General features: G+C 49.7%; 1 protein-coding gene across 1 annotated transcript in view; it reads left to right on the forward strand.

The window, feature by feature from the left end:
• The first annotated feature begins 11,015 nt into the window (after window positions 1-11,015).
• Window positions 11,016-19,366, forward strand: part of COLQ (collagen like tail subunit of asymmetric acetylcholinesterase) — a 65,988-nt gene continuing 57,637 nt past the window's right edge. The window contains exon 1 of the mRNA XM_079923336.1: window positions 11,016-11,268. Within this exon, the coding sequence (XP_079779462.1) occupies window positions 11,163-11,268 (106 nt within the window). The 5' untranslated portion in view covers window positions 11,016-11,162. The remainder of the gene's footprint in view (window positions 11,269-19,366) is intronic.

Here is a 19,366-nt window from a genome sequence, read left to right on the forward strand (position 1 = left end):
AAATGTCTCCTACCACATGGCAAGGCATTGTATAAGGCATTTTAGAAGTGGTACATTGAGGGACTTCCCTGGCGGCCCAGTGGTTAAGAGTCCACGCTCCCAATGCAGGGGGCAAGTGTTCAATCCCTGGTTGGGGAACTAAGATCCTGCATGTTGCATGGCGCGGCCAAAAAAAGAAAAAAAAAAGGATAGAAGTGGTATATTGAATCCATAGTGTGGAAGAGGAGACCCCTCTCCCCACACTTATACCCTGGGCCACTCCTTCTAAGGCCATGTGCCCATGCCCTCCAAAAAAAAGGAGTTATCGGTCTGATGGGTCAGAACCCAGGATCCTCACAGGGCCGTGTTGCTCATGGGTGGGCTCACTCTGCCTTAAAGATCAGCTCTGTGGCCTCCTGAGAATTCCTAGGGGCTGCTCACCAGGTCTGGCCTTGTCCCCCCCACCCCTCATTCTTGTCTCTGGAGGGGAGGGGAGCAGAAGCCCAAAGAAGGGCCAGTCGTCTCAATTCCCTGGGGAGGAAGAAGAGCCCTCTGTGGCTTCCAGGTCTGACCCACATTCCCCAGCTCAGCCTTTGCCAGAATCCATCTTGGTTGTTACCATAATTAATAAAGTGTCCCCAGTTCCCACTTGGGTGCTGAGACTTGCATGCAGCCCCCTAGTCAGGTCCTGAGTGGGGAGAGGTGAGTCCCGAGGTTGGCTGTTCCTAGTACAGGGAATCTCAGGGTTCATCCCCGACCCTTCCTCAGAGCCCCATAAGGGATGTTATCTCTCCTGAGCTCTGAGAAGTTTCCTCAGCTGGTGAGTGGCCAAGCTGGGATTCCAACCAGCTACCGTTTGACTTGAAACCGTAGTGCTGTTGCCACCATGCACACTGCCCTCTAAGTGCAAGAATGAAAATGAGGGAACAAGCGGGGACGGTCCCAGGAGCAAATGCATCCCTCCTGGCAGAGTTTTCATGGAGGAGGGAACACTTAAACTTGGGAGATCTGGGAGGATTTGGACATGCAGGGAGGGGGCCTTTGCCAGTGGAGGGGAGAGCAGGGCTTCTGGAATAGGTGGAATAGGAGAGAAACGTGAGGCCAGCATTCCCTGCTGGCAGCTCGCAGCAGGAGCTGGAATGCCCTGCACACATGGAGAATCTTCCCGCATCGCCCAGCCGTTCACACTGGGAAGCGACCGCCTGTGTTCCAGGCCACCAAGATCTGCATCCAGCATCTTAGCTTGTTCTCTTTCCTTTGAGGACTCTCTGGCCATGAGGCCCTGCCACTGGCCCCCGAAGGGCCATGGCCACACCCACCCTGTGCCCGGGCCGGTCCCCTCAGGTGCCTCCCCATTCCCTGTGGTGTCTCAACTGGGGCTGGTGGTGTATAGAATGCAGGCTTCGGGGTACTTGTGTTCTAGCTCTGTGGCCCTGGGCAGGTCACCTAAGCTGCCTTCGTTGGCCTCTGTTTCTGCATCTGTAACATGCAGGGAGTGACAGCTACCTCCCCGAGTTGCTGTGAGGCAACCTGCCGATGCAGGGGACGTGGGTTCGTGCCCCGGTCCGGGAAGATCCCACATGCCACAGAGCGGCTGGGCCCGTGAGCCATGGCCGCTGAGCCTGCGCGTCCGGAGCCTGTGCTCCACAACAGGAGAGGCCACAACAGTGGGAGACCCGGGTACGGCAAAAAAAAAAAAAAAAAAGAAAGAAAGAAAGAACAGGCGTGCAAGTATAATAGGTGTTTGATGACCGGTGATTGGCATCAGTGTTTTTATCCCTTAAGATCAGAAAGGCCTCAGAGTCTTCCATGAATCCCTCCCTGAGAACTACAGTCAAATCTCACCTCTTACCTTCCTCATCGGCTCTGGCACACCTCCTGCCAAATTCCTGTAATCTAGACAGCGGTGGGCCCTCCCCAGATCACCTCTGACCCCGGTTCCACAGTCCTGGTCACTCCAAGTCTCCTCAGCACTCCTGCAGATTCCGAGGAAAGGCTTTTCTATCCTGCCCAGTCTCTACTTTGTCCTACACCAGCCCAGCATCTGTGAGAAATGTGCCCTTCATCGGTTCTAGTAACTTTATAAAGACCTGGGGGGTGGGGAGGCCTTTGACTGGGGCCAGTGTGATGTGAGAAAGATAAAGCCGTCCAGAGGGCTGAGGAGAGGCTAGGGGTCCGGGCTCAGCAGAGGTGTGGCAGCATCACACTGTAACGAGGAGGTGTAGGACATGTGCAGATTGGTGCGGCTGCCTTGGGAAAACACAATCGGCCACACTCCACCCTAGAAATACACCCAATCTGGTCGTTATTCACTGTCTCCCTCATCTCCACCTTCAGGACCCTCCTAAGGGGCCTCCTGCATCCTCCCACGTCCATTTCTGAGTTCCTTTCTTGCCATTTATATGCCAGGGTGATCCCGTTAAAACAAGAGTCAGAGCTTGTTGCTCCTCTGTTCAAAACCCTCCACTGGCTTCCACCTTAAAACAAAGCCCAGACTCTACATGACCTGGCCCCTGTGGCTTCTCCCACCCTTTCTCCCTCACCCACCCCTGCTTATTCTACTCCAGCCACAGGGGCCTCCTTTCCGCACCTGAGACACACCACGTCCCCTCGGGTCTCTGCCAAGAGGTCACCTCCTCAGGGAGGCCCTCCCTGATTAGTTCTCTCTCCATTCTGCATCACGCTGAATGCCTGGACTATGCCTGGACTACGCTTCTTGTCTATCTTGACACTTTCACTAGATTGCAATTTCCTGAGGGCAAGGCATTTTATATATTCAGTTCACGTTAAATCCCTAACTCTTAGATCTTTGCATGGGACACAGCAGGAACTCAGTAATTATTTGTTGAGTGAATAAACCCTCTGACCTCTCTCTTACCTTCCTGAATCATTTTTTTTCCATTTCCATCTTCTCCAGTTTAGCCTTGTCCATCCACGTCCTAAGGACACGTGTGTTTGCAAAACATTTGGTAACTGTATATAAGGAAACAGGTTATCACATAATCCATGGTAACCGCATGGAACATTTTTTTTTTAATCTCTCTAGTGCTTAAAAAAAAAAATCACTGCTCTCTTAACCCAGATTGTGTAGGTATCTATTTTGGCCTTGCAGTTAGCCCTTTCCCTGTGGCTGAGCATTTTTAAAGCACTTTAAGACTTTAAGGAGGGGATTAAATACGGCACGTGCTGAGGCCCCAGTTTGCGCAGTGTGTTCCCACACAGCCTGCAGGATGGGGAACCTCCTGGTTGCACGAGCCACAGGGCCTCACTGAACGCAAACCCCAAAGCGGCGAGGGGCTGCCATGCCTGTGGGTGTTCTGCTCTGTCTCTCAGGTTATTTTTTCCTAAAGTCTGTGGTTCTCAAACATCCCTCAGCAGCTGCTGGTATTGCTTGCATTGGCCAAGATGTCCCTTCCCACAACAGGGGTGGGCATGTGCATAATTTTACAGAGCTGGGGCCATGCTCCTTTCCCACCCTGTGGAGTCCTGGGCAGCCCTGGCCTAGCAGTGTGTTAGGAGCGAGCCGTCCTGTTCCAGGGCCTCAGCAAACAGCACAGCTCCATGCCCTCGATCTCCACCTTCAGCTGCACAGAGACTAGATCCAAGCTTTGAGACCGATGCTTTGCCTTTACCTTGGACCAGGTCAAATTATGGCACGGCCTTCCTCCCCACCCCATCCAATCTCTTGGAATCCGAGGTGGGAGGGTATTGGTGCTGGGGAGGGGTATGAGGTCGGGGAGGTGACGGAGTCGGGAGTGATAACGTTCTCGCAATAAAGATATCATGGCCAGTACAGACAGTAAACTAGGAACATGCATTTGGTCTGGCTAGAAGACGATGAAATGAATGTCAGCTATGTTTTTGAGGGCTCACCCTCTGGGAAACCTCAGGCAGACCCACCACCCCACCTGCGAGAGTGGAGCTGAGGTCTGTTGTGTAGGTATGTATTTTGTTACATGTAAGCCTCTGGTGGCTTAACAATTCTTTTGAGCTCTTTTACTTCTGTGATTCTTGAAATATGTAACATCAGGAAACTGGCTTTGCTCAGGATTCGGGATGTTTTCCCTGCCTGTGGGCTTCAGTTCAAGCTCCATCCATCCTTGGTTGTCACAGACGATTTGGGGGTCTCCTCCAGCATCTCGAGCCCTCTCTGACTTCCTGTCTTAAAGCTGTGACCTTCCCATTTCCCTACCAAGAATGTGGTTTCCCCTCTTCATAGCTGAATGATTCTTGGACCCACAGCATTTCTGAGTCTGGTAGAGACGAGGTTGACTGATGATATTCCCTTGGGGAGCAAGTCTGGCCTGAGGCCTTGGAGCAACCGTGGCATCTGGCTCGGGTGTCAGCGTGAGGGGTTCAGGTCCAGTCTTGCCAGTGATCGCTCCGCCTGCCGGACAGTGGCCTGAATCTCTGCTGCTGCCCCTGGAGCCTCACAGAAGCCTCAATTTTCTCATCTGTAAAACAGGAATTATTAACTTTAGTCCTGCTGCCTTGCTCGTGACTGTCAAATGAAAAAAAAAAAAAACTGTTAAACAAGATTTTATAAAAAGTAAAGCCCTGGGACTTCCCTGGTGGTGCAGTGGTTAAGAATCCGCCTGCCAATGCAGGGGTCATGGCTTCGAGCCCTGGTCCTGAGGATCCCACATGCCACAGAGCAGCTAAGCCCATGGGCCACAACTACTGAGCCTGTGCTCTAGAGCCCGTGAGCCACAACTACTGAGCCCACGTGCCACAACTACTGAAGCCCACATGTCTAGAGCCCGTGCTCTGCAACAAGAGAAGTCCCCGCAATGAGAAGCCCATGCACCGCAACAAAGAGTAGCCCCCGCTGGCCGCAACAAGAGAAAGCCCGTGGGCAGCAACGAAGACCCAATGCGGCCAAAAATAAATAATAAATAAATTTATTACAGAAACATGTATATATTCACTTTAAAAAAAAGTAAAGCCCTACATCACAATTATTTATTTAGCACACCAATGACATGTTTATTGTATAAAACAGAAGTAAAAGGGGGGATTAAATAATAGGAATTAAATAAAAATAGATTTGGGGTCAAGGTCCTTTTAGGGGAAAAAGCAAAGTAAATGGGTTTCTTTTCTGCAGAACTTCCCAGGGTCTTTGGTATGCTAGTATACAGTATACATTGCCAAGAGGGACATACAATAGGCCGCATTTCTCAATTTATTTAAACTCGTCTGCTTTTTAAAAACAGAGTTAGAATTGGTGCACCTCCAGCTCAGCTTGGGGGAAGGCTGTGTTGTAAGGTTATTGTCACTGCTGTGACTGCACTGCAGATTCAGTGGCTCAAGGCCCGCCCAGTGCAAATCTCTTCCCTGAAAGTGAGGGCACCCACACCTCCTGCCCTGGAGAGGACCAGCGGGCTCACGGCCTGGGGGAGTCCGGCTAGGCGCCTTAGACTTACTAGCAGCTTTCTCAACCGAGCTTTCCATTGCGCTGCGAGGCTCCATCAGTTCTGGCTCCGACTTCAGCCTTTGCTGCGGGACAGGGCTGTGAGGAAGGGCTCTCCAGGGCTTCCCAGCTGCCCTGTCTTGTCTGCCTGCTGCTGGCGCAGCTGCTGGCGGGGGTGGCCGGGGCCTTGGTGTAAGTGAATCATCCTTCATGCTGGGCCAGAAAGACCAGGCTCACAGCTCTGTTCTCTGCCAGGACCAGAAAATAATGGTCTGTCTGCCCCGCTCAGCACGTCGGCAGGGACTTCTTGGACCTTGGACATGCAGGAAAGACACCTTTTCCCTTTCTTCTTTCTTCTGTACTCCTAAGATAGCCAAGACTTTGATTTCGGGAAAAAAATCCTTTTATTTTTAAATTGCAAAGTAAGTAATGCTCACTGTAAAAATTTCCACTAATACAAATATGATTTGTATAAAGTTTAAAAGGTATAGAAGGCTAAGAAGGTGTTATTTGTATAAGATTGAAAAGGAAAGTTTCCCTCTTTTTCCCCTTAGCCCACATGCTTCCATCCCCAAGTGTGTAGTGTACATTGTTCTAGGGGTTCTCTTTGCCTTTCTCTTTGCACATATACATAATTGATAAATAGATTTGCTTTTTTGGTCAGATTTACTGCAACTTTCCAGTTTCACTCAACATGGACAAGCTTCCATGTCAGTGCATAAATGGGAACTATCTTTTTCTTATTTTTTAAAGTCACGTTTATAGAGGGAAAAATTTTTTTTTTTTTGGCTGTGACACGTGGCTTGTGGGATCTTAGTTCCCCAACCAAGGATCGAACCCATGCCCCCTGCAGTGGAAGTGCAGAGTCTCAACCACTGGACCACCAGGGAAGTCCCAATCTGAGGGAAAATTTACATAAAGTAAAACTTACTGTTTTTAAGAGTACAGTTTGCTGTGTTTTGACATAGGAGACAACCACTCCAGTCAAGATAGAGAACATTGCTGTCACCACCAAAAGTTCCCTTTGCAGTCAACTTTCTCCTCACAACCCTAACTCCTGGCAGCCACTGATCTGTTCTCCATCCCTAGAGTTTTCTCTTTCCCAGAAGGCTGTGTACATGGAATTAAGCAGGATTAGCGTTTTGTGTTGGCTCCTTCCACTTTGCATGATGCGTCTGAGATTCAGCCATGTCCCTCGTTTCGGCAGTTCATCACATGTTACTGACTACGGTTGCCTTGTACACAGTTTGTTTATCTAGTCACCAGTTAATGGCCACTTGGGTTGTTTCTAGCTTTTGGTTATTACAAATAAAGTGGTTATGAACATGCACATACATACTAGTCTTTGGGTGGAAATATGCTTCACTTCTTTTAAACAAATACCAAAGAGTAGAATTGTTGGGTAGTGTAGTAAGTATATATTTAACTTTATAAGAAACTGCCAAACTGTTTTCCAAAATGGTTGTGCCATTTTGCATTCCCACGAGCAGCTAGGAGCGTTCCAGTTGCTCCACATCCTCACCGACTCTTGGAATTGTCAGTCTTTTTAATTTTAGCCCTTCTAGTAGTATGTACTGGTATTTCACTATGGTTTTCATTTACATTTTCCTAATGACTAATGATGTTGAGCATATTTTCATGTGCTTGTTTGCCATGCATATATCTTCTTTGGTAAAGTATCCATTCACACCTTTTGCCCATTTATTTTAATTGGGTCATTTCATTATTATTGAGTTGTAAAAGTTCTTTATGTATTTTGAATACAAGTCCCTTATCATATATGTGTTTTGCAAGTGTTCTCTTCTAGTTTTTGGCTTGTCTTTTCAATTTAACATTGTCTTTTGAAGAGCAGAAGTTTAAAAATTTTGATGAGTCCATGAAAATTTTTTTTCTTTTATTGTTTGTGCTTTTTGTGTCCTATTTAAGAAATCTTTTTTCACAGAAGCAGGGATGATCACTAGGGGTGAAGGGGGGAATGGGAAGATATTGGTCAAAGGGAACAAAGTTTTAGTTATGTAGGATGAAAAAGTTCTAGAGTTATAATGCACAGCATGGTGACTATAGTTAATAATACTGTAGTGTACACTTGAAATTTTCTAAGAGAGTACTTCTTAAGTGTTCTCACTAGAAAATAAATAACCATGTGAGGTAATGAATATGTTAATTAGCTTGACTGTAGTAATCATTTCACAATGTATATGTACATCAAAAAAATCATGTTGTTACACCTTAAATATATAGAATTTTTTTAAAAAGAGAAATATTTGCCTAATCCAAGGCCACTAAGATTTTCTCCTGTTTTCTTCTAAAAGTTTAATGATTTTAGCTTTTACATTTAGGTCTATGATCTACTTTGAGCTAATTTTTATGTACGGGGCAATGTAAGGGTTATGGTTCATTCTTGTTTGTTTTGCATATGGAAGACCAATTTTCCAGCATCATTTGTTGCAGAGACTACCTTATTCTTTGTAAAGACTGTATAATGTTTCACTGAATGGAGTGAAAGCCTGTTTCAAATCTGAGGCTGTGATGAATATCCTTGCATCTAAACCACTGGGCAGTTGAATGAGTATTTCTGTGGAATCTCTGGGTGAAATGGCATGTGCATGTTAAGTGTTAAGTGATGGGGACCCCAGATTGTTTCTTAGTATCCCCCCCACCTACAAGGCTTGGGGTGGAAGGCTCTAACTTTGATTGGCTTTATTGGTGTAAGCCTTTCACAAATCTCAGATAATTTCTTTCTGGAAAAATCTAATAGCTTGTGTTATTAGATTCTGAAAGATTCAGAGCCCTTCCAGAAGGGTTTGAAGAGAGATAATAATTTCTGCCTCAGTCAGTTAAGGTAACCTGATGTGAAATAGGCTCATAAAACACATGGTCCATGGGACACGGAAATTTACAAAACATGATTTAATAAATATTGGGGGCTTATAAATACCTCTGTGCTGGGGCCTCCCCAGAGGGTACAGGTTCCCGTCGTAACGTTACATCAGTAGTGACTTCCCCCCGGTGGCCTGAGTGTACATTCAGCCTCCTGTATGCAGGCCACTGTCCACAGTCTCCACGCTCGCCCCAGCCCTCCCTGGACAAGGCCCTGGCCCACAGCTTAGTATGGCTGGAGCATAAGTTTATGTCACTTTTCCTACTTTCTTTTCATCTTACAATGGTGTGATTGGATCACATTAACTGACATTGTTGAGGATCTATTAGGTGACGAGGACTGTCCTGGGGCCTGCAGGGGTGCACAGAGCTCTGGAGCAGTCCCCCATATATTTTTTTAAAATATTTATTTATTTATTTGGCTGCACCGGGCCTTAGTTTCGGCATGCAGGATCTTCGTTGTCGCGTGCAGGATCTTTAGTTGTGGCACGTGAACTCTTAGCTGCAGCACGTGGGATGTAGTTCCCTGACCAGGGATCAAACCCGGGCCCCCTGCATTGGGAGCGCGGAGTCTTAGCCGCTGGACCACCAGGGAAGACCCGGTCTCTCATCTTTAGAGACGTTAACACAGGTTAAATAGCAACATACGGTGGTTTAGAAGCAGTTCAAAAACAATACCAGCAGGTGTCACGGGCAGGACATAGTGACATAATCTGTGCCAACTGCACGGTCAGTGGTGAAATCTGTGCGCTGAGAGAAAGAGAAATCCCTTTGCTTCTCACAGGAGGAATCAGAGCTGGACGGTAAAAGTTCAGATTCCGGCACCAAGTTACTCAAAAGTTAGCTTCCCCCTACGTAGCCTGCATCTTCTCCAAGCCACCCAAAGCCCACTGCTGGGGCCAGAGGTTTCCAGAGTTAATGAGAACAAGCCTGAGAATTCCCTGGTTGGATTTGGCCAACAATCACGATCCTTCTGTTAAAAATTTTGGGAACAGTGACATGGCGTACCCCCTCTTTAAACTGCCCTGTTAATTTTGACTGTAACTCAAGTATATTCTTCATGCTTTTCTTATAAATCCTGTATCAGTTAGCTGTTGCTGCATAACAAATCACCTTAAGACCTAGTGGCTTCCGGACACTGAAGGCAAAAACAACAGCCATCTCATTTGCTCATGAATCTGTAATTTGGGCTGCGTTCATCTGTGTAGTTCTTCAGCTGGTCTCCCCTGGTCACTTCTGTGACTGCCATCATCTGGGGACCTGAATGAGGCCAGATGATCCAAACTGACCTCACTCTCTAGTGCCTTTTCTGAGATGACCAGCCAGCCAGGGGCCTGCTGCTTCCCCCTCCCTGTGGCCTATTCAATAGTCCAGACTTTTTAATGTGGCAGCTGGTTTCCAAGAAAAGGCAAAAGCAAAAGCTGCCAGATCTGTTAAGGCCTAGGCCTGGAAATGGCACAGTGTCACTTCAGCCACATTCTGTTGGTCAAAGCTAGTCACAAGGCCAACCTAGACTGGACGGGAGGGGAAACAGACCCCGCCTCTTGTTGGGAAGAGTGGAGTGTACATACAGGGTTGGGAGAGATTGTTGGTGGCCATATCTGCCGCCCATTTACCATGGCTCCACGGGTTTTATTTTGGCTGTCTCTATACACAATTTTAAATTCATGTATGAGTCATCCCGCGTTACCTAATTTAACCTTTCCAACAAGGCTTTAAAGGGGAACGCCTCCATTGTATGAGAAACCTGAGGCTTAGAGAGATCAAGCAATTTGTCCACGGTCACAGCAGAGCTGGAGTCAAGCCCCTCTGGTGCTGGTGCTGTGGGTATCACCTCATCCTATGCTTTCACCCAACCCCACCTTCCCCCAGAGTGAGGCTCAGCTACTGGACCCCAGAGTCAGGAGCTACCACACCATTTCTGAATTAGCTCCCATGAGGCCCTGGGAGTACGTTATGTAGATCAAAGCAAAATGTGGGTTATTATTTTAATTATTTATATAGAGAGACCTAAGGATCTCTATAACAGTCTTTATAAACTCATAAGAGGATTCATCGAAGGATGTGACACTTTTTATTTGAAGAATTTTGTCTAGCCAAAGGTCAAGTCAATGATGTTGTTTCCCAAATGCAGTTTGATCAATAATCATTCACTTTGCAATCCATTGACTCTTTTCATTTTTCATGCACTGCTTTGCATGGGATAAAGGCTGCAGATTCTGGAGAGAGATAAACACTTTTTTATGGAGAAAGCTCTTTTGGAAACTATAAAATCTCCCCACCCACACCTCCGCGTTTTATTGGATGATTAAAGAAAAAAAAAATCCAGGGTCAGCTTTACATTTGTCCCCCAGTGGGTAAAAATGTCACAGACTGACAGCAGAAGGAATTGTCTCCACGGAAATTCAGTTTGAATCCAGAGGTTCGAATGGATTCTGTGATGCTGCTGGACACCTCAGCTGCGAGGCGATAGGCACTGGTGAATGATCAATGAGGAAATCTGTCTGCCCTTGAGGACTGCTTCTAGTGGACATTCGAGATCTGGCTGCCTTTTTAATCACCTCTTCAATGGCCTCTTACCTCAGTCACCACAGAAGAAAATTCAGATATCTTAATTTTAATGAGGGCATTTGATCCAGTGCTCAAGATAAATATAACCCTGTGTAGTACGGAGAAGGTTTAGTGGGAAATGGTTGGCATTCTTTCTTGGTAAAGGCATGGGGAAAAGGAGAGAGAGGGAGAGAGAGTGAGGGAGAGAGAGAGAGAGGCAGAGAGAGTGAGGGAGAGAGAGAGGGAGAGAGAGGCAAACAGCGTGGGGAAGACAAAGCACAGATAAGCGAGGCTCCTTGCAGCCCTTCGTTGAGAACTTGACACTTTCCAGACCGCAGCCAGCATGGTTGTCCTGAATCCAGTGACCCTGGGAATTTATCTTCAGCTTTTCTTCCGTTTCATCGTGTCTCAGCCCACTTTCCTCACCAGTGTGCTTCCGATTTCAGCAGGTAAAGCAGGACCACAACTTCCCTGTCTCCCCTGTGTCGGGCAGGGGGAGGGAGAAGGGCTATTCTGCAGCCGTTCCCCTCGGGGTGGAGGGAGGCTGGGAGGGAGCCGGCCGCAGCAGCCTCCGGTCACCCGGCCAGCCCCCGTTGGGACGCCCCTTATGTCCTTGTCCCCGCCCAGCTGCTCAAAGCCAGAGACCCTTGAACAGACTGTTTCTTCCCCTCACTGGCTGCAGGGTTGCGTTTGGGTCGGGAATTGTGGGGAGCTTAACAGAGGCAGAGAGGAAGGCAAGTGAGTCGTCCAGACATTTCGATAAATACACCCCTGAACCCTATCCGGGGGGGCTCGGCCCACAGGGGATGCTGTGCAGCGTGCTGACCGGGAGGGAGTCCCGTTGGTTGTGCCGGGTCCGGGGGCCCCTGCAGCCTCAGGACCAGGTCTCCGTCTCTCCGGCCCCGTGGGCTTTCCTGCTGGGCTTTCTCCCCGAGGTGGGCTTCTCTTCGGCCTCACCGAAGAGAGGAGGTGGAAGGGCTGCAGGGGGCAGGTGGACCCGGAGCTGGGTGTAGCGCTGGGGGTGGGGAGAGGGCTCCTTCCGCCCCAGCCTGGCAACCTCTCCTGAGGGCTCCAGGCTTTGCCCTTGTCCTGCCCGACCCCGGGCAGGGCAAGTATTGAGTTACCCGCACGGCTTCTTTAAAGCTTTCTGAGGAAACTCGGATGTTTCCGGAGGGCTTGAGGGGGCGGACAGACCCCAGGCTTGGCAGCCGGTCCCATCACAGCCCCCCTCAGTTCTCCTCGGTCACCCCTGGCTCTCCCCAGAAAAAGCCGTTTCCGTCACACCCTCCAGCACGCAGCTCCGAGGTACTTGAGTTGAGGCAGAAGTTTCACTCCCACCGCCTTTGCTGGGCGCAGGCTCTCCAGGAGGGAGGGCACAGCTCTGGATGCAGTCCCCAGCCCTCTCCATTCATAAGAATGGCTCAGTGACCCGTGGAGCTGCCAGCATCTGTGGGCCCTGAGGGAGGGACGCAGAGGAGGGCGCGGGGCTAATTATAAACGTGTGACGGGAGGGAGGAGTGCAGGCAGTTTGCGGAGAATGTTGGAGGTGGGGGGCAGGAAAGGTGGACGGTCCGGCATGTCCCACCCCCGGTTCAGGCTGAGAGCGCCAAGCTTCTGGGAGTGAGTGGGTCGTTATTCAGGGGGGAAGCTTCATAGTTAATTTGGTCTGCTTGGTGGTTCTTAACCTTGTTTGGGCCATAGCTTCCTTGGAGGATCTGCCAAAGGCTCAGGACTCAAAGAAACTCAGTCTTCTGGTCCCAGCCCTGCCTCTGGCGGGCTCTCTGGCTTCTGGCAGGTGGCTGGCGGTAGACTGTAAGCACCACGCGGGCAGGGACTGTGTCTGTCTTGGCCATTATCACTAGTTACGTGGGGGAATATCGGGTAGATGCCCAGTAAGTAGTTGGTGAATGGATGAGTGCGTGAAGGAATGAAAACTTTTCTCATCTGTAGATTGGAGTCTGCCATCATTTTGTACCACTTAATTTAGAAACAGCCACAATGGCTAATGAGTTCTGAAAGCTGGAGAGAAGAGGACCTCTGATTTTCTTCGAGCTCCTTGCCCTCGAGAGAGCCTCAGCATAGCTTAGACATCTCTTAGGCAAGACTTGGTACAGACTGTTCCAGTCAGGGTAACAGCAGGAAGGAGAAGTAACTCCGATGGTTCAAGAAAAGACTGGAATGAGGGGCCCGCTTTCAGGGGTGTGGGTGGGCTTAGGGGCGCCAAGAAGGAAGGTTGAGCAATGAGCAGCTGAGGGAAGCCTTTACCACCCCGGGGCTTGAGGAGACAAGAGGACCAAGTGGGGAACTGGATCCTGGGGAGATTTGGGACCTTGGAGGAGGGGCGGCTGAGAGGAGCCTTGGTCACAAGGGAACCCAAAGCAGAGAGCAAGCGCAGAAGAAATACCCCGACCGCTCTCCCCTCCAATCCGACCACCTCTTGGCAATGCCTCTCACGGCCAAACCCAACCGGAAGCCGGGGCAGGGGAGCCCCTTGATGCAGTCATGAGGGTCAGCCCCTGGCTGAGTGAAGGGAGAGGGAACTGAGAAGAGGTAGCCCACCTGTCCATAGGCACTTCTTGGTAAACTGCTACATCCAGGTCTTCTGGTGGGGAATGTGCTCTTTAAGCATTTGGTAAAACAGTGGGGTAGCTCTGGGGGGAACCACTAAGGTGTCCGCTCAACAGAGCAAAAAAGACATCTGCTTCCTCCTGCTTCTCACTTTGCTTTGTCCCCTTCTTCTTGTCGCCAGGGCTTCCTGATAGCACAGTTCAGAAATAAACTTATGCCCTGAAACGGGAACTGTTCCTTAACACGGGAGAACTTTAATCCTTTCAAAGTAGTTTCCCACAATCTGATGTGAAATAGTCTGTATTCAGAAGCTCATAGATTCTTACCTCTTCTGAGGAATCCCAGCCCTGTGCACATAGTGAAAAGTGCCACCAGGAAGTCTTTTCATCCCACCCACCGTAGCTTAGTGAGCGCCTACTGTGCGCCTGGCACTGTGCGAAGTGGCTGCAGGGGACACAAGACAAGCAGGATGCGCAGCACAGGCCCCAGAGACGGGCTGGGACGGAGGAAGCGCTCTTACAGGCCTGTGGGCTGCTTCTTTCCTTCACTCTCTTCAGAAGAGACTGGATTCCAGCAACGCCAGACACAGCACAGCTCTCTGGGTCAGATGTTCATTGCCTGGCAGCCTCCACTATCGGGTCCCTGAGTGGAGGAGGGAGCAAAAAGCATCATAGAGACCAAAATTGATGATAGCAATCCCAGCACTAAAGCACCTGCCCTGGATACAGAGAAAACTAGCTCAGGCCCTCACTCCAAACCTGTGAACTCTTACGTGGGCCATCATCCTCGCAGCTCAGTGAGCAGGCCTCTTGAGGGCGGTGACGTAGCCGCAGCACAGTAGATTGGGGAGGGGACTGCTGCTTAAGACAGACACAGTGACAACAAGAACAACAAAGGCAGCTGGTAAAACTGATGACAAGAAAAATGGCAAAGAACCAGGGAATAGTTCTGAGAGGGGAAAGGATAGCCGATTGGAACTATTTCTAGAGCCTCCCTTCTGTATGTATCCCCTGAAGGCGCCACTGACTTACCGCTCGTTGACTGGTTTGCACTGTGAGAGCGGAAATGACCCAGTGAAGACAGACTTGTACTCACTTCATTTTGCCTAAGAAGGCAGAGATGTGTCATATATATTAATTTCTATTGAACATGGCCCTAAGATTTAAAGTGTCAGGAGCCCTAACTTTGGCGTCTTTTAACCCCTGCCGGGCGATATACCACCCTAACGCTCAGTGGCTGAGCAACAGTTGTTTATTGTTGAAGTTCATGTGTCTGTGGATCAGCTAAGGGTCAGCTGATCTGGCCTGGGTTTGGTGGGCCTGGCTGGACTCGCTGTGGTCTGTGCACTGACTCAGCCCCAGGGTCCATCCACGGATGTAGAATGTGGTGGCACAGACCCAAGGACAGTGATATTTATAGAATGAAAGGCCTTCTGCACACTTCAGTCTCTCACAGCACCCAGGATGGGGGTGGCCTCACTCCCGATCTTCAGATGGAGAAATGAAGGCTCAGAGAGGTTAAGTGACTTGCCCAAGATGGCACAGCTCGTGTGGGGAGAGCTGGAGACTGGAACCCTGCCCGCTGACTCTAAGTCCAGGGCTCTTACCAACGTAGACCAAATCTGCTATGGCCATGGATAAACAGTGATAGTAGCTTTTAAGGTCCTGTACCCCAGCCTCCAAAAACCCAGCTTCAGGTCTTTATTCTCTGCACTCTCCTGCCTTCTCTTCAGGACATCAGTGCCTGAAGCTCTCAGCAAACGATTGAGACAAGGACTTCATACTAAAGGGTGCATGACTTGCCAGGGTACTGGTTTATCTTTCTTTGGAGGTACTTGTATTGTAACAGGAGTTAAAGATCTAAGCTAAAGGAGGCTCTAGTGAGATGAGCTTCAACCTGCTCATTTTGGGGAATGAGGCTTCCTGGAGCCAGGGGAACCCCATTTCACAGACATTGTCTTCAGGGGTGTGAGCCAAACGACCCTATGCCCACAGACACACGTGGCTTCTCTTCTCCAACATGGGATTTCTCAGGCAGGCAGGAACTCTCCCGATGATGTTTGGGTCCAGGGTTCAGGACAAGATGGAGAGAAGACCCACCTCCAGTCCTGGAGAGTGACATCTTGTGGAAGCTTATGAGTTCTGTCTGGGTGCTGCAATCTTCTCCTGTGGGTGCTGGGACGTGACCAGGGCAGGCGTTTTGTGGCCTATAGTACGTGGTGTCCAGCCCTGCACTCCCCTGACTGGAAGCCAGCCAGGCCACTGTTTGGGACCAATCATGTTCTTGGCAGTAGATTATGGGCCATTTATTTGTGTCTGATGCTGGTCGGCTATTGTTTAATGTTCTGTAATGTACTTCCCAGCCATCTCCTCCGATTTAGCTCCCCATATTTCCTCTGGATAATATAATCAGAGAGGCTTCTTAAATTAAAGTGCCCTCCAGGGGTCCCAGCTTGCCCACTTCACCCCACCCCAAGCCTCGGAATGAAACAGTGGACCCCTCTCCAGCTCACAGAGGGGTGGGTGTGAGAGACAAGGACTTTCTCTCCAGAGATCCAGGCCAAGCACCGACACTGTCACTCACCACACCCAAGCCTTCCTTCCTCAGACCCACGACCATACAAAAATGACACAGATCCAGAAGGAACAGAAACCCCTCTGACTTGTGTGAGTCACAAAGTAGGCTGGGGACCCGTCTTCCTGAAACGCAGTTCACGTCGTAACTACTGCTTGCATTGCTCTTATAATTGGTACCAAGTGCCCCCAAACCCCTTATCTTGCCAAGCTTTTTCATAGCTGCTGTGTATTTGCTCTTCACAGTTGTCCCTGCTGTGGGAGCCTTGGGTCTAAATCCTGCCTCTGGGTGATTGTGGGACGCTCACACTGTAACTGTGGTGTGAGCCCCAACTCCCTCATCTGTAAAATGGGTATAGTAGTCTCACAGGATTGCTATGAGCACTTATTCATTCAACAAACACTTAGTAAGTCCCAACTCTGGTACCTGGAACTGGGATGCAGCAGTGAGCAGACAAAAACATCCTGCCCACATGGAGTTCCTGTCATCACCCTGAGAAGACTAGTCTGCTGGGCTCAAGGGGTGAATGAAAGACCCTTGCAGTAGAGCTGGAGCTCGCAAACCAGCTGCCCAAGGACCGAGTCCAGTCTTCACGTGGAGCTGTACTCAGCCATCATGTTGCAGTACTTAAAAAAAAGAGAGACAGAGAAAATTTTTTAAATTGCCTTAGTTGCTAACATTTAAAACTCAAGTGATTTAACAAAATTGTAAAATATATTTCTGATGACTCTTAAAAACCAAAAAACCTCTTGGAAACCAGGGCAACCTGGCAGTCCTGACCCACACCACAGCGACTGTTTGGCGTGGAGCAGCTCCCGAGTCCCCACTGCACGTGCCCGTCTCACACCCGGGCTGCCTTCCTCGTTACCTCTGCCTATCTGGACCATCTGGGTCAGAAGCCCTGCTGGTTTGGACCCTGCCTCATCCTTCTTTAGCAGTCTAGGCATTTTTCCAGACTTCCCAAACTCTGCAAAGCTCAGTTTGAAACTTAATGTTCTGGATCGGTGGTTCTCAAACTACAGCACTGGTTCTCAGCTCTGGATAGACGAGAATCACCTGGGATGCTTTACAGGAGCCCAGCGTCCAGGCTGAACAGACCAATTTCATCAGACTCTCCAGGGCATGGGATCGGGCACTGAGAGTGTTGTTGAGAGCTCCCCAGGTGATTCTAACGCCGTGCCTAACCATTATAGCCCCCCCAGACTGTGGCTTTCTTACTTTACTGTGACTCGGGGTTTCTTCAAGTGTTTGAGGAGGTATGAGGGGCCTCTGTGAGGGGTCTGCCAGGAAGGTTTGTTAAGAGAGACTGCTGGGCCCACCCCCAGAATTTCTGATGCAGTGGGTCTGGAGCGGCGCCCATGAGTCTGCACTTCTAATAAGATCTCAAGCACTGCTGATGCTGCAGGTGCATGGGCCACACTTTGAGGACCACTGCTTACGGTTGTCCCTGAGTTCCTGTATTAGTTTCCTATGGCCACTCAGTGGTCACACTGTCTTCTTCTTCCGTGTCAGTCTTCCTCTGCCTCTCTCTTATAAGGACACTTGCGACTACATTTAGGGCCCACCCAGATAATCTCCCCCTCCTAAATATCTTAATTTAATCCCACCTGCAAAGTTCTTTTTGTTGTATAAGGTAACCTTTACAGGTTCCAGGAATTAGGGTCTGGACCTCTTTGGGGGCCATTAATCAGTTATTCTCCTACAGTTGCCTTTTGCACTGGGTCAGGTGTCCCCCGAGTGCTTTCTTTAAGGACCTCAGGATCAGAAGCACAGGCATGAATACTGTCGTCATTTGGATCCCTTTCCAGAGCCGACCCTGAGACAAGGATTTGGGGGCAAGTGGTGTGCTTGGGAGGTGATCCCGGTAGGGCATTGGGAAACCGAGACAGGGAAGGGAAGGCTGTCAGTCCTGGGGGAGTTCACGAGCCGATTCCTGCTGTGGGCAGCTGGGGCTTAGATCTCCTGGGACCTCAGGGAGACAGGGGACTGGGATATTGATCCACCAGCTCCTGCGGACATGCTTCCCCAGGCAACTTCCACGACTGGGGAAGCCTTCTGGCATAGGTACAGGTGCTTGTGACCGGAGCTGGCAGCCCACAGGGCCTGGCGAGTGCGGAGGCCTATGGCAGGGAAGCAGCAACATCTCCCAGCAGCTGTGGTCCTGCTGGCCCTTTTGCAGTTGCTTGCCCACCTGCCCCCTCTGGGCAGCGGCGGTTACAGCTCGGCACCCCCCTGCTGTGATACCAGAGCTGGGGTCCAGTAGCTAAGGGAGCCCCCACTAACACTAATAAAGTTACCTTGCATAGAGCACTGCTTATTTGCTAGACTCTTTACGTACTTGACTTCTAATCTTCACAACAATTTCACAAGACATTAGTACCCCAGTTTTACCAAAGAGGGAACTACCATTCAGAGAGATGCAGTCACTTGCCTGAGGTCACATAGTGCCAGGGCCAAGTTTCCAAATCAGGACTTCTGGGCCCCAAACTATTGCAGAGGCAGAACAGCCTATTGATTAGAAGGGGGACCTCTGGGTTCAAATCTTGTGTCTCCCTTAGCTTTGTGATGCTGGGCAGGCAAAGTGCCTTCTATGTGCCTCAGTTTCCCTGCCTGTAAAACGGGGCTCAGAGTAGGGTTTCACTCACAAAGCAGTTGTGAAGATTAAGTGGGCTAATTATGAACACAAAGAACTGTAAAAAAGTGCCTGGTGTGTGATGTATAAACCTTTTCTCTCATTATGTTCAGGACCCCACGCTGTCTCTACACATGCCGGGAGGTCATGATTTCCCCTAAGGTGCATTGGTGTCAAAAGGCAAAAGTCCCAAATACAATACAGACAGTAACTTTTTGCTTAAAATATCCAGTGGGTTAAGGCCAAAAGAGGGGCTCAGCTTTTATCCGTTTTGCATTTGTGAACCAGTCCCTAAAGCAGGGACCCATTGACCAGGGAAGGAGGCTCTTCTCGTGATGACCAGCTTTCCCAGATGGCTTTAAAAATGCACCTGGCCCTATTCCATCGCCCAGCCCGGAGATTTCGACTCCATTCAAGCCCGCCCTTATGTCTCCACGGCAACCAACATAAGCACAAGCGGGAGGCAGGTGCTGGGAGCTGAGACAGCTGCAGAGGAGGCCTGGTGGCTGCTGAGGGCTTGCACCGTGAACCAGCTGAGGTCTGAAAAAAGAGAGGAAAGAAAAGAAGGAACTGTGAATGGGAACTGGACAGGCTCCTCCCCTCCTGGGTCTCCCTGCTCCTTTCCTCACGCATCCTGCCACTGCTCACCTGGTCTTCTTGGTATCTTTCTGAGAAGCCTGGAGAGAGCACTGGAGCTTTCCTGCTGCAGCTGGTAGATTTCTCTTGGGACACATGCTCCAGGAAGGACCTTCTGAGACCTGGCATGGGGGTCT

Source organism: Stenella coeruleoalba (genome assembly GCF_951394435.1).
Source record: "Stenella coeruleoalba genome assembly, chromosome: 5".
Lineage (NCBI taxonomy): Eukaryota > Metazoa > Chordata > Mammalia > Artiodactyla > Delphinidae > Stenella > Stenella coeruleoalba.